At 44.6% G+C, this 13,423-nt stretch overlaps 1 protein-coding gene across 2 annotated transcripts in view; it reads left to right on the forward strand.

Annotated features, from left to right (window-relative positions):
- The window catches only part of TMEM116 (transmembrane protein 116), a 74,703-nt gene extending 67,835 nt beyond the window's left edge, over positions 1 to 6,868 (forward strand). For both annotated transcript variants that reach the window (XM_073563911.1, XM_073563847.1), the window contains exons 9-11: positions 1,113 to 1,254; positions 2,652 to 2,719; positions 4,806 to 6,868. In XM_073563911.1, the coding sequence (XP_073420012.1) occupies positions 1,113 to 1,254; positions 2,652 to 2,719; positions 4,806 to 5,003 (408 nt within the window). In that variant the 3' untranslated portion in view covers positions 5,004 to 6,868. The remainder of the gene's footprint in view (positions 1 to 1,112; positions 1,255 to 2,651; positions 2,720 to 4,805) is intronic.
- The last annotated feature ends 6,555 nt before the right edge of the window (positions 6,869 to 13,423 follow it).

Consider the following 13,423-nt stretch of genomic DNA (forward strand, 5'->3'; position numbering starts at 1 on the left):
CTGTGGCGGTGCGCCAGTGTACTGTCTGGATGTTGCGTTCAGGAGATCATGTGACTGGGTTACCTCAGGTGAGCATGGAATACAGCTGACTAACACATTGACAGGGATCTATTCACTCACTACTCACCCTTTCTGAAGAAGCATTGATGCAAAATACACATCAGAGGGTCTTTTGTGGTAATTATAATGCATTTATTTACCTTCTAATGTGTTCTTTGTGCTTCTATGTACCAGAGTGAGCTAGACTTTTGTGTACGTTTACATTTATTGCCCCACTAGCATATCACCTCCATGTTGATTGAGCACTAGCACTTTATTCATTCCATATTATGTGACACTACTCGGGGTGGTTTAGCATTCTTACACAAAATGCTGTGTGCCAGACTTGTGTGTGTTTACATTTACTGTCCCACTAGAGTATCAATGTTAAGTTGTTAACTGAGCACTAGCACTTTATTCATTCCATATTATGTGACACTACTCGGGGTGGTGTAGCATTCTTACACAGAATGCTGTTCAAAAACCTCTTGTGATTATCTACTCGGTAGTTATATTTTTAGAATTTTTGTACCTACTTTATTGCACCTACCAGAGGGAGATAGTCTATATGTTTTGCCACTAATAGCTGTTTTGTGCTATACAATCTTTATTATTGGATATGCATTTCTTCATGTGGGCCACTATACCACCCAAATATGCATGCTTTCTATCATATTATTTTTTATGCTGTTGAGCAGATTATGCGAAGGGCCCAGATAATATCTGTTGCTGTAAACTAAATCAAATAAAGAAGTAAATGAAAGGACTTCAGGGAGATAATTGCAGCATAGCGGCAATCTCCTAACAGTAGGAGTAAATGGATGTCTCCAACCAGCGGAACCAACCTAGTAGGGAATCATGATATCTATTCCCCCAAAGGGTGCGGTTACTCAGCTAAAAAAAAGTCCCTAGTTTCTACTTTAGCCACATACTGCAACTGTACAAAGACACTGCCCTAATACTTTGGGGGCACATCAGCTGGTATAACCATCTTGCCAATGATCAATAATGCTTTAACTGGTGTGACTCTGCTTTCATCCATGCCATAACCTGTATATGTCATCTCTTTCTAGGCAATAGTAACATACTCCTGTCAATTGTTCAAAACGTATCAAAAAGACGCAAGAACAGAGCAAGACCATTGGGCTGTCATCACTGTTACCAGGCATAGCTTCCTACTGTTTCCTTCCATCTTTCTTTTCTGTAGCGTACCAGGTCAGTGTGTTAGTCAGAAGTCCTGTATTTGAGCAGTGTTACATTTAATGGTTTTTCTTTTTCGAACAGTGAAAACTGACCTCATATGGGAACAGACACATTTTAGGCCGGTTTCACATTTGTGCTTCAGGGCGCAGCGACGGCCTGCGTTTGGCGCTGGTCGGCGCACCGTCAAAAGGACACAGGCGCCGCAAAAACGCATACTGCGCACGGCCTGCGTCTTCAGTGATAAAGATAGGGGACGCATGACGCATGCAGCGTCATGCGCCCGGAGGCGGAGCTACCGGAGGAGGCACGGCAGGGGGCGGGGCTTAGCGTCAGCCGTGCGCAGGCCGTCGCTGCGCCCTGAAGCGCAAATGTGAAACCGGCCTTAGTCATATTCTGATACTAACAATGATAATGTTGTAGTACATTGGTAGCACTGGGCTAATTCCTCAAAGGGTTAGGAGAGATTTTACTGTACTGTGTACATTATTGAATAGATCTTTTAAATATCATGAGCCTTTTTTAATTACCTTAAAAACATTGTCAAAATAGCTTTTTAAGTTTGTCTGTGTCATATTAAAATGAGAATGTTAGCTAAAGCTTGACTCAAAGTACTCAATTAATATCAGGATTTTACAGCCATTCTGACGTGAATTTCTACAGTAAGTTCACCTAAATTATCAGGTCTAAGATATATACGGTATGTTAATAATGTATTTGGAAATCTGGTGACAGATCCACTTTAAAGAGGATCTGTCACATCCAGAAACATGATTTACCAGCAGATACAGGGTTATTTTGCAGGAAAATAGCATTTCAATCCTGCGTAGCCAGCTTACTGGAGCAGCGAGTACTGGGAGAAATGTATGTTTCATTCTCCCTGAAGCCACTTGCAGTTTATTCCCCATGAGAATGTTATGCAAATTGCCTCTTCAGAGAAAAAGAGGTCTTGAACTCTATAGCGCCACCTGTTGGTAGTAGCGATCCTACAAGTCACAATCAACCCCTTAACGAGTCTTGTAATATGACTTAGGATAAAAGCCAAATCAGAATCTCAATTTGCAGACACAGTGTTTTGAGCTATTGGCTCTCGTCATGAGAACAAAGAATTAGGAATGTTCACTGATTGCTCCTTTTTTCCTAACTCCTGCATCTGGGAAACATCCCTAACATCTTCTGGATAGGAAGAGTTTCCTTTTTATATATATGGGCACATTTATTGTTAAAGCAATTACTTTTCTTTTATATGGTTTTGGTACTTTTTCTCAAAATGATCTGACAATTCAGTAATATGTAATATTTAGATTTAGACAGATGATCAAATGTGAGAATTATTTTGAAGTATTTGGTGAATAAAATGTATAAATAGATAAATATAATAATTATCAATGTGTCTTTTTTTTCTATCACAGTTGTCACACTGACCCTGGTTAGCTGGAAGGGGATACACAGTAGCTACCAAGCATTGTGTTACATCCAGGTGAGTTAATAAGAATGACCTTTAACATAAAAAGATATTTTTTCAGTTTTAGTTACTAAAGTTCTTCACTGTATGAAGAACAGTTATCCAGTTTTCCAGCATACTTTATATTTGTGTGCTGTCATTGTATGGGATCCATCACCACTGAGTAACAGGAGTAGAAAGGGGGCAGTGCTCTCCTCTTAGAGAGTGTGCTACATTTTTTTTATTTAGTTAGACACTATTTGTGTAGATTATAGATCTTGAAAATTGGTGACAAAAATGAAATTATTCTTTTTTTTTAATACAAATTTCCACATTTTTTCCCACCACTTACATAAAAAATATACAAGTTTGGTATCATCTGAACTGTACAGACCTAGAAAATCTATTACCAGGTCATTTTTACAGCACAATAAACACTGTGAAAACAAAACTAAAAAAAATAATGGCAGAATTGCATTTTTCTTGTACATTTATACATGATAGATCAGAATGTTCACAGGGAGCAAACTGGCTGTAGTTAAGGATTAAAGCACATGAAGAGGAACCCACAACAATGCTGAGACACGCAATGCTCACGTCCAGCAAGGAGGAGGAACAAATCCACATGAGAAGTGTCTCAAACTAGGCGCAGACTGGAAACTGCATATTAGGGGATCTGAAAATGAATGAAATGATCGATTGCAGGCGGCAAGTTACTGACACTTTTTGAACCAACAACAAAAACCAGCATAATGTAAAAATCTTTTTTTTTTTCTATATCAAAGTTGTTCATAGCCTTTAAGTAACTACCATCCATTTACTTCAGCTGGTTGTACTTAGGTAGTTGAGGAAATATTCCGATCCCTACATCATTTTTTGGTGTTTTTCCAAAAGCAGAATATTTATATATAGAAAACTGAGCAAAATGATATGTTCGCTGTGGTGCAAACGTTTTACATTGAAATGTTCTTTTCTGACACAACTCAGGCTTCATAGTTAGCACATTGTGTCCTTAAGGAGATGGAAGGACATACTATGAGAATAAAGACATCTGCAATTTTTACAGTGAAGAAGGCTAAAAATATTTTTGATGACAGCGAGCCCTCCTGGTCCAAAGCATTTGGCTCGAATTTGTATAAATTAATAATATGTTGAGAGAAAGCAACCTGAATATCTGATCTTATTGAGAAATTAAGGCGCTACCTCTCATTGTGAGCTCAGTTGGGCATCGGTGCTGTCTCCGGTATGACAGTTCCTGTGTTGTGCCTTCAGATTTAAACAGAGGGGATATCTCTGATATGAACAAAGCCTGACCTAGCTGACTAATTATAAGAATTGATATTGAGTTCTTGGACTGTCATGGCTATTATGTCTTTTAGTCAAATATCTGATCTACAAGATGCTTTTCGTTTAGAACAGTCTTTGAAACAGTAGATTTTGCTTCTCAGGATTTGATAACTAGACACTTGGGCTCTGATTCATCATTGCAGTTTTTCCACCTTGTGCGCTTTATTCTCTATATGATTTTTAGTTGTCTTTTTTAAGTCTTTTTTTTATTATTCTTTCCTCATCAACTTTATTTATCCAGATGTTTAAAGGTATGTTCACAGTGTTTTTGTAGCATCTTACAGCAGAAGCAAAGTGAATGAGATTTCTAAAATCTCTTGTCTGCACGTTTTTCCTTACAGATTTGAAGCAGTTTCAAATCTGTAACATGAGTTCTTTCAGCATTATTCATCCATTCAAATAAATGAGAAAAAACACATCAATAACGCATGCACATACTGTACGGAGCATTTTTCCTTCCAACACTCCATTACTTGCAGTAGATTTTTTTCTGCTGCAAATACTGAACTTCCGAACATATCCTTAGACAGGTTCATGATTTGTGACCAAATGTTACATATTTTTGCACCGATCAACCAAGTTGGGGGAATTTTTAAGCCATTTAAAAAAAAAAATTACACAAAAAAAATCAGCGAATACCCCAAGACAAAAGAAGAAAAGTGACTTCAATAAATCATCAATGATGAGTTCGGCCCTTGTTGTTTAGTATATAACTCTTTTTAATCCATTCTCACGTTAAACCGGATGTTTTACTATTAAAACTTCCATTTTTCAGGCTTTTACTGCAATTTCCCAAGGATTTCTGAACAGCCTGGCATATGGATGGACACAGCAAATGATTCGCTGCCTGAAACAGAATAGTTGCCGCGATGTGGATACACAGACGCCTCTTCTTCGCTCTCAGAAAAATCTTTATGCCAGCATGCAGACGTCTAACACCTACAAAGCACCCCGCACTGTTTCTGCATTTTAATGACCGATATCAATAATCATGGACCATGGATTCTATAAAACACATTGAAGTAGATGTATTGGTAAATGGTGACACAATCATGAAGAAAGATTCCTTCTTTGAAGTGGATTGCCTTCTCTGGTAAAAGGATGGAGAGCAGTTGCGCCTTGGCGTAATGGCTAAGATGTGCAACAAAGAATCTAACCAGTAAACATATGGATGCCCCCAACAATGGCAATCTATGAAGACGTCTTGAAGTTGTTTGTGAATTAAGGTCTTTAAGTCAGAAACTTCTAGGAAACGCACAGTCTATTTCACAACACAGTGCCGTGAGGGACCAGTGACCGGTGTCAGTTTTAGTGACACTAGAGATATTTATTGGTAAAAATACTTGCCAATGTCTGATGGACAGAGACAGTATTGTGTTATCTGTTCTATGGGTCTAGTGAATGGGAAAAATGCTGAAAATTAAATAGGAAACTGCAGAAACTCCTGCAAGAAGGGTATGGAAATAATTTATTTGAAGTGAAGTTGCTGCTCTTTCTTGTTGTCTATTTTGCTTAAATCAATTATGATGGTTGTATCACAACATATCTCTTCTCTTTTCTATGACAGATACATTAAAATAGTGCAGAAAGCAGCACAGGATGTATACATACAAATGAAAGCACTCTGCATACAGCGGCCATGGACTCTCCGCGTGTGCACTGCAGCCATAGTGGAGACGTGCACAATTAATGGCATCACCAGTATTGGCTGAGGAGGGCATTTCAGGAATGGCTGGGAGTAATATTAATAATAATAATCTTTATTTATATAGCGCCAACATATTCCGCAGCGCTTTACAGTTTAACAGTTTCAAAACACAAATAAGTAACATCGTTAACAATACAATTAAAGTAAAATAAGATGACACTGCTCGTGAGAGCTTACAATCTACAATGAGGTGGGTGAGATACAAAGTACAGGTGTGTAGATGACAGCCAGAGTTGCCTTCTTTTCACACCCTCTGTACACTGCTGTATGCACTATGATCCAGACAGCAGTGTGCCGATTTAGGGTATGTTCACATGTACAAACCTGCCGCTGTCATATAGCAGCAAATTTGCAATGTGTTACATGCAGGTCCATAATGGAGTCACAGCAGATGTTACACCATGCATTGTGTCATATCAACCATGTGTAAACATACCTTTAAGAAAGAAAAATGTCACATTGCAGCCACTTGATAAGGTTCATGAAAATGCACTAATTGATATCACTCTTTAAAGGGAACCTTCCACTTCCAGAAATGCTATTAACCTGCAGATATAGTGGCGATCTGCAAATAAATGGAGTTTAAATCCTGTTCAGCGGTCTTACTGGTAGCGTGTCCTTCAGGAAGAAAATGGGAGTTTCCTTTCCAGTATCTGCTCGCCTACAGACATTGGAGTGGTTCGAGGACTGTTAGTCACTGCACTTTAATCTTGCCTCTGGCGCACTGATTGTCCTGTAGTTTGTGTTCAAAATAGACTGTCAGCCAAAAGTCCCAGGGACTGACTACGGCACACTCACTGCATATGGAGTGGTGATTGTAACTGCCCCCGGCACTGCGCCAGTGATGGAAGCGAACGGCTAGAAGGAGAATAAAACTTTCTCCCTGTAGCTCTCCCAGACAAGATATTACCTGCAGATTACCACTATATTAGGAGGTCCATAGCATTTCTGGAGGAGACAGGTTCCCTTTAAGTGATGCGGCACATACCAGGTTTCTATAACTGGCACCCAGCCATGTTCTTAAATAGAAAGCTAGTAGCAGTACATTTTATTTGTGTTAAATCTGTTTTTATGACATGCTTTTATATTGTTTTTATTTTGTAAAGAAATAAAGTATTTTCTTTGTGTAACCGTTTTCCCTTTTGTATCGGAGCACTAGATCTCTACACGTCCTCATGCATTATTTTGTAATCCATTGCGTTGCTTTTTCCTTGCCTGTTTTCTTCTTCTTGGGTTTTCACTAAAGGCGTTGACTCATCTTTTTAAATGGGTAAAGTTGCAAAGTGCATGTAAAAGAAAGCAACATTGCAAGTTAGTTTTTTTGTTGCTTAAGTGACTGGCTGCTATAAATTGGATGGACGTATGCTTTTTTACACATGTTTTAAAGTGAAACTTTCAGCAATTTTTCATTGAGAGGCCCAGGGATGGATGGTGCCTGTTCGAGATCTGGGTCAGAGGAGCAGATTATAGAGGAGAGTGACCTTTCAAGTCACTGACAGGAGGAGAAAGATGGAGAGAGTCCAGAGAGTAAGTAAAGGCCAATCCTGCATTTGTGAGCCTTTTTGCATAAACATTTGCCGATGGATTTCTAGAAAATGGGGAAACAAACTTATAATACAAAGGTATAGACCTAACCAACATTTCAGATGTTTTACGTGATGCCGTAGAGTAGGGGCTAAAAGCTTGCTGATGGGTTTCCTTTAAGCCCTAACAAATGCATGCACTAAGTATGCAATTTATTGTGACCGGATCACCCTTTAAGGCTGGTTTTACACTAGTGTATGGCAGAGCTGCGGCGGGATGCGGACTTCCTTTGTGAAGCTCCGCCCACTGCCTCGCCTCCTCTGTTCAGCTCCGCCTACGTCGGCATTCAGCCTGCGTACCCTATCTTTAGCATTGGGTACGCAGGCCATGCCAATGTATGCGGATGCCTCCGCAGGCATCGTTTTGATGGTGCGGCGACCTGCGCCGCATGCAACATGTTGCATTTTGTTGCGTTTGCCGCACCGTCAAAACGACGCATGCGGAGGCATCCGCATACATTGGCACGACCTGCATACCCAAAGCTAAAAATAGGGTATGCAGGCCGCATGCCGACGTAGGCGGAGCTGAAAGGATGCTGCAGTGGGCGGAGCTTCACGGATGGAGTCCGCCTCCCTCCGCAGCTCTGCCATATGCTAATATGAAACTAGCCTAAGAGATGCGTTATGTACATTATTATATATCCACACCTAATCATTATGATTCTGATTCATAACTGCAATTTCTCCACTTTTCTGGGTGAATTTGCTACTTTTTAGTAGCTTTAGTATTTGCACCTCATTGTTTATACATTTTGCGCCACTTTGCAGTAATTTTTTAAAGAACTTTTTAAATTTTTCCTTGCTTATCCAGATGGTTTAGACATATTCATGAAATTGAACTTTCATCAAATGTCACCTATTTTGGCGCACCTCATTCTTCTACAGGAGACTGACATTTCCAGTTTTCAATTTGGCACATTTTGTAAGTTTTCAGCAGCGAAAATCGCAAAAGACAAAAGAGCATTTTAAATTTTGTGTCAAATTCATGATCTGCGTGCACCTTTTTGAAGAATTTCGCACAAAAAACATCAATGAATACCAGAGGATGAAAAAAAAAAGAAAAGTGACTTCAATAAATCACAAATGTTGAATTGGGCCCTTTGAGGTCCATTTTTGCCATATCAAACTGGTAATTGCTTGTGCTTTCCTGTTGGCCAACTTCAGCGGTGGTACTTCAATCAAGTGACCACATTGTGACATCAGACTTCTTTCACCCACACATTGCCCAGCACAGAATGTGGCAAGCATTGCTCAGGAGGAATTTTTTAGCCCTGAATCACAAGTTTCCACAGCACACTATGTACATTGACGGTTGCTACATTTCTTTTACGTATTACACTAAGCAAGCACTTGATAATCATACTTTGCAACTAAGTGACATAACTAATGCCAGTGTGCATGTCACACAAGCCGTCCTGCGTAGTAATGGAGACCATGATGACCACTAATGTTTATCCAAAGTGTTGGTTTTGTGTGTCAGTTTTGTCCAATGATAGATGAGGCAGCAGACCCTGCGTCACCTGTGTCTACAAATGACACTTCTGTTATGTTTGACGTTCTTGCAATTTTTTTTCCTCTTAAGGATTCAGAAATGAGAGTCTTAAAAGAATATGTGGAGTCTGGAAGGAATTTTTTGCCTTCCTCTACATCAGAATGCTAGGTTATGGGTTGAACTCTATGGACTCATGTCTACCTTCGACTAGAGATGAGCAGATCTGACAAAATTTGAATTCACTTGTTTGCATTCATTTTAATGGCAAATTTAATTCCCAGAGAAGTCAGTCCTGAAAGATCGCAGAGCATAATAAAAGTAAGATATAAAAAAGTGGAGGACCAGACAGCGGGCAAGGAGTAGTGGGGGTGATCAGTGAGGTGTGTTTTTCTTCTTTTTCAAAAGGCTCTCTATGGCCAGCCTCTTACTGTTCAGCAAGATGGCCATCATTTTGCTCAATTAGTGCGGAGCAAATTACAAAAAAAAAAAATCTGTATTTCTCGTTCGCCTTATTGGGGGACACAGAGACCTTGGGTGTATGCTGCTGCCACTAGGAGGCTGACACTATGCACAAAAAAAGGTTAGCTCCTCCTCCGCAGTGTACACCCCACCGACCGGCAGAGAATTCCTCAGTTTAGCTTAGTGTCAGTAGGAGGTGGACACGGGTCTTTCATTAGACCCATATCTACCTCGTCGTGCGTCGTTCCTTTTCAGGTTCTACGGAGGGATACAGAGTGAAAAGTCACATCTGTACTCCCACATGGAGTCTGCAAGTACGGCGTGTACTGCCACCCCGTATCCTTGCAGTTCTCCGCGGCAGGACCAGCCAGACGGACGCCGACACCAAGACGTGCCAGCGACTCCAGGGGTCCTTGTCGCCAGTCTCCCTCCCACTCGCCTACCAGAGCCTGTCGGTTGGATGAGACGCAAGACTTCTTCAGACAGGTAACGGATCGTGGATGGGTGAGTATTTATTTACCTGGCTGCCCATTCCCGACGGTCGCCTCTTCAATGGTCACAGGGGAACCCCGGTTGTAGGCGCTGCGGTCGCTCGCAGTCGCCACAAGGCTATAGGCAGCTCAATGTTGCTGGGCATCCCCCCCTTCCCTCCCCCCTTTCTGGGGACAGGGAGCACAGGGTTTTTTCCCCATTGGGAGCGGCTTGCGACTGCGGCGTCCCACTTTTTCGGACCTCCGCGCCGACCCCCTGCTGACAGGCGGCCGCCGCAACTAATTTAGGCCCCGGCTTCAGTTCGGGCCTACCGCTGCGTCGCGGCCATGCCCCCCCGCCCCTTTCTTCTAAGCGGGCTTCTCTCCCGCTCTTCCCAGACCCTCCCACCGCCTGTCCTTCACCTGCCCAGCCTGTTATTGGCTAGAGGGTGGTGAATTGTTAACCCTGCGTGGTGCTCCGCCCTCCCTCCTCTCCTGAACGCGCGCTTTTTCTCAGGAAGGCACCATTTTCCCAGCCTGTTAGCCGGGCACCAGCTCCTCACTGGATACCATCTCCAGCTGGTTTTTTCAGGAGGTCTGTCGGCCGGATTTCGCTCTGACCTGCATCCACTGACAGGTCGCAGAGCATCGCTTCTGGGGACACCGGACCGTGAGTAGCTCTGCACTGCAGACTGACCCTTCTCCGCCCTCTGTCCCCCAACCTTCCGGCATTTCCTCAGCTTTTCACTATGTCTAACTCTAAGTCTGATCGTACCCGCTCTACCGCCCCCCCCTGCACTTTAGTCAAGTACTTTGCATGTTCTTCGTGCAATCGCAAACTTCCCTCAGGCCAGTCCACTCCCCTCTGCCTGGATTGTAGCAATCCAATTCAGCCTGACGCCGTCCAGGAGCCATCTGCGGCCCCAGGTGAGAGTGAGCCCCCCATGCCTGGCTGGGCCTCCTCGCTATCTCAATCAGTGGCAGACCTCACCAGGGTGTCTCAGTCCCTGGTGGCCGTTCTTGATAAGTTGCCCCTGGACTCTTCAGCAGGGCCAAGCAGGTCCCAAATTGTTCCATCTGAATCAGCCAGCGGTAGTCGCAAAAGACCCAGGCAAGATTCCCAGCCGGAATCCTCTCCTAGTCCCATCTCACCGCATAGCCCTTCTCACCAGCCTCCCTCTCGGGCCTTGTCTCCCGAGTCAGGGGAAGCGCTTTCGGACAAGTCATCTGAGGGGATTTTAGAGCTGGATTCAGACCAGGATGCAAGCATGAAGGTCACAGTGCAGGACCTCATTGCTGCGATCCATCATACCTTCGATATTGCTGACTCCCCTGCGAAATCCTCAGATCAGGAGGCTTCGTTCAGACGGGCAGAAACTCCCTCCAGGGTTTTTCCTTTCCATTCCGAGTTTGGGAAAATTTTTACCAAGGAAAGAGAGGATCCGACCAGACGCTTTCAAAGAGGAAATCGTCTCGTCATACTCTACCCATTTGCTAAGGAGCTCACGGACAACTGGTCGGCCTCTCCCTCGGTCGATCCGCCCGGGTCCAGGCTATCCAATAACACGGTTCTCCCGCTTTCAGGCGTGGCGTCCCTAAAGGATTCTAATGACAGGATTATAGAATCCCTGGCGAAGTCTGCCTTTGAAGCGGCTTCAGCGGCGGTGTGTCCAATCTTTGCTTCATCCTGGGCAGCAAAGGCCATAGCCACGTGGGCAGACGACCTTCGTCAGGGCATCTTAGATAAGGCGCAACCGGAGCATTTGGCCGATCTCGCCAATCAGATCTCCCATGCTGGGGACTATCTTCTCTCCGCTTCCTTGGATGCTGCATCCTGTGCAGTTCAGGCGTCAAGCAACGTTGTTGCAATTCGACGTACAATTTGGCTAAAGGCATGGCAAGCGGACTTGTCTTCTAAGAAGTCCCTCACTAACCTGCCTTTTCAGGGGGTGCGCCTCTTTGGGTCCCAATTGGACCAGATTATTAAGGACGCCACCGGAGGCACGAGTTCACTCCTCCCTCAGTCCAAGCCTCGCAGACCCCCACTAAGGCGTCAGTTTCGACCCTTTCGGACTTTCCGCCGTTTCAATACGGCAGACAACTCCTCCAGCCAACAGAGACCGCAGGCTCGCCAGGAGAGAAAGAAAGTTTCCTTCAGACCCACTCCTTCCTGGCGACCCCACTCCTCCCAGGGCAGACCGCCCAGATCGAGATCTGGACGGTCTACTTCAGCATGACTATCATCGGGCACGCGAGGGTCCTTTCCAATTGGGAGGTCGACTTCTTTCCTTCAGGGACGTTTGGCTGGCCGCCGTGGAGGACGCCTGGGTCAGGGAGGTCGTATCCTCAGGATACAAGATAGAGTTCGTCTCTCTCCCACGGGATCGTTTCTTCGAATCCCGGCCTCCAAAGGATCCAGCCTTGATCCCGGGGTTCTCGCTATCGCCGCTCTCCTCAGTTCCGGGGTGATTGTGCCCGTTCCCGAATCGGAGCGCTTCACAGGGTTCTACTCGAACCTGTTTGTAGTGCCGAAAAAAGATGGCGCAGTTCGACCCATCTTGGATCTCAAGCTGCTCAACAAGAGGGTCCGCCTTCGCCACTTCCGCATGGAGTCGCTTCGCTCGGTCATCGCCTCCATGGAGGAGCAGGAATTCATGTGCTCAATAGACATCCAAGATGCCTATTTACATGTTCCAATTTTCTCCGGACATCAGAAGTTCCTGCGCTTTGCGATTCGACAGCACCACTACCAGTTTGTCGCACTGCCCTTCGGTCTTGCCACCGCTCCCAGAGTCTTCACGAAGATTATGGCTGCGTTGATGTCAGAGGCCTCGTTCTTTTCTTGTACCTAGACGATATTCTGATCAAGGCTCCCTCATTCCAACAGGCTCACCAAAGTTTGTCAATCGTCCTGGACACTCTTTCCAATTTCGGGTGGATCGTCAACAGGAAAAAGTCCTGTCTGGTTCCTACCCAACGCCTGGTCTTTCTAGGTCTTCTGTTCGACACTCGTCGGTCAAGGGTCTTTCTCCCACAAGAAAAGATTCTCTCTCTGCAGCAGGAAGTACGATCGCTGCAGACCTCGCGATTCCCATCCCTCCGTACAGCCATGAGGGTCCTGGGAAAGATGGTGGCGGCGATAGAGGCAGTTCCCTTTGCCCAATTTCACGCCAGGCCTCTCCAGCAGGCCATTCTGTCGAAGTGGAACAGGTCGCCTCGGTCCCTGGATCGCCCTGTCCATCTTTCTTACCGGATCAAGCGGTCTCTCAACTGGTGGTTGTCGTCACCTCTCATTCTATCGGGTCGATCCTTCCTTCCCATTCACTGGCAGATAGTAACCACAGATGCCAGTCTCCTCGGTTGGGGTGCTGTGTTCCGCAACCACACTGTTCAGGGTCGATGGTCGGATCGGGAATCAGCGCTGCCGATCAACGTTCTGGAGATTCGAGCGATCCATCTTGCTCTGGTCCACTGGGAAAGGCTCCTCAAGGGACTGCCGGTACGGATTCAGACAGACAACGCCACAGCGGTGGCATATGTCAACCGCCAAGGGGGAACACGGAGTGTCTCAGCCCTGGCGGAGGTGTCCAAGATTCTTCGTTGGGCGGAGATTTCCGTTCCGACAATTTCCGCGGTTCACATTCCCAGCGTAGACAACTGGGCCGCCGATTTTCTCAGCGG

The sequence above is a fragment of the Dendrobates tinctorius genome, unplaced genomic scaffold (genome assembly GCF_039654945.1).
Source record: "Dendrobates tinctorius isolate UK_male_01 unplaced genomic scaffold, ASM3965494v1 ptg000003l, whole genome shotgun sequence".
Taxonomy (NCBI): domain Eukaryota; kingdom Metazoa; phylum Chordata; class Amphibia; order Anura; family Dendrobatidae; genus Dendrobates; species Dendrobates tinctorius.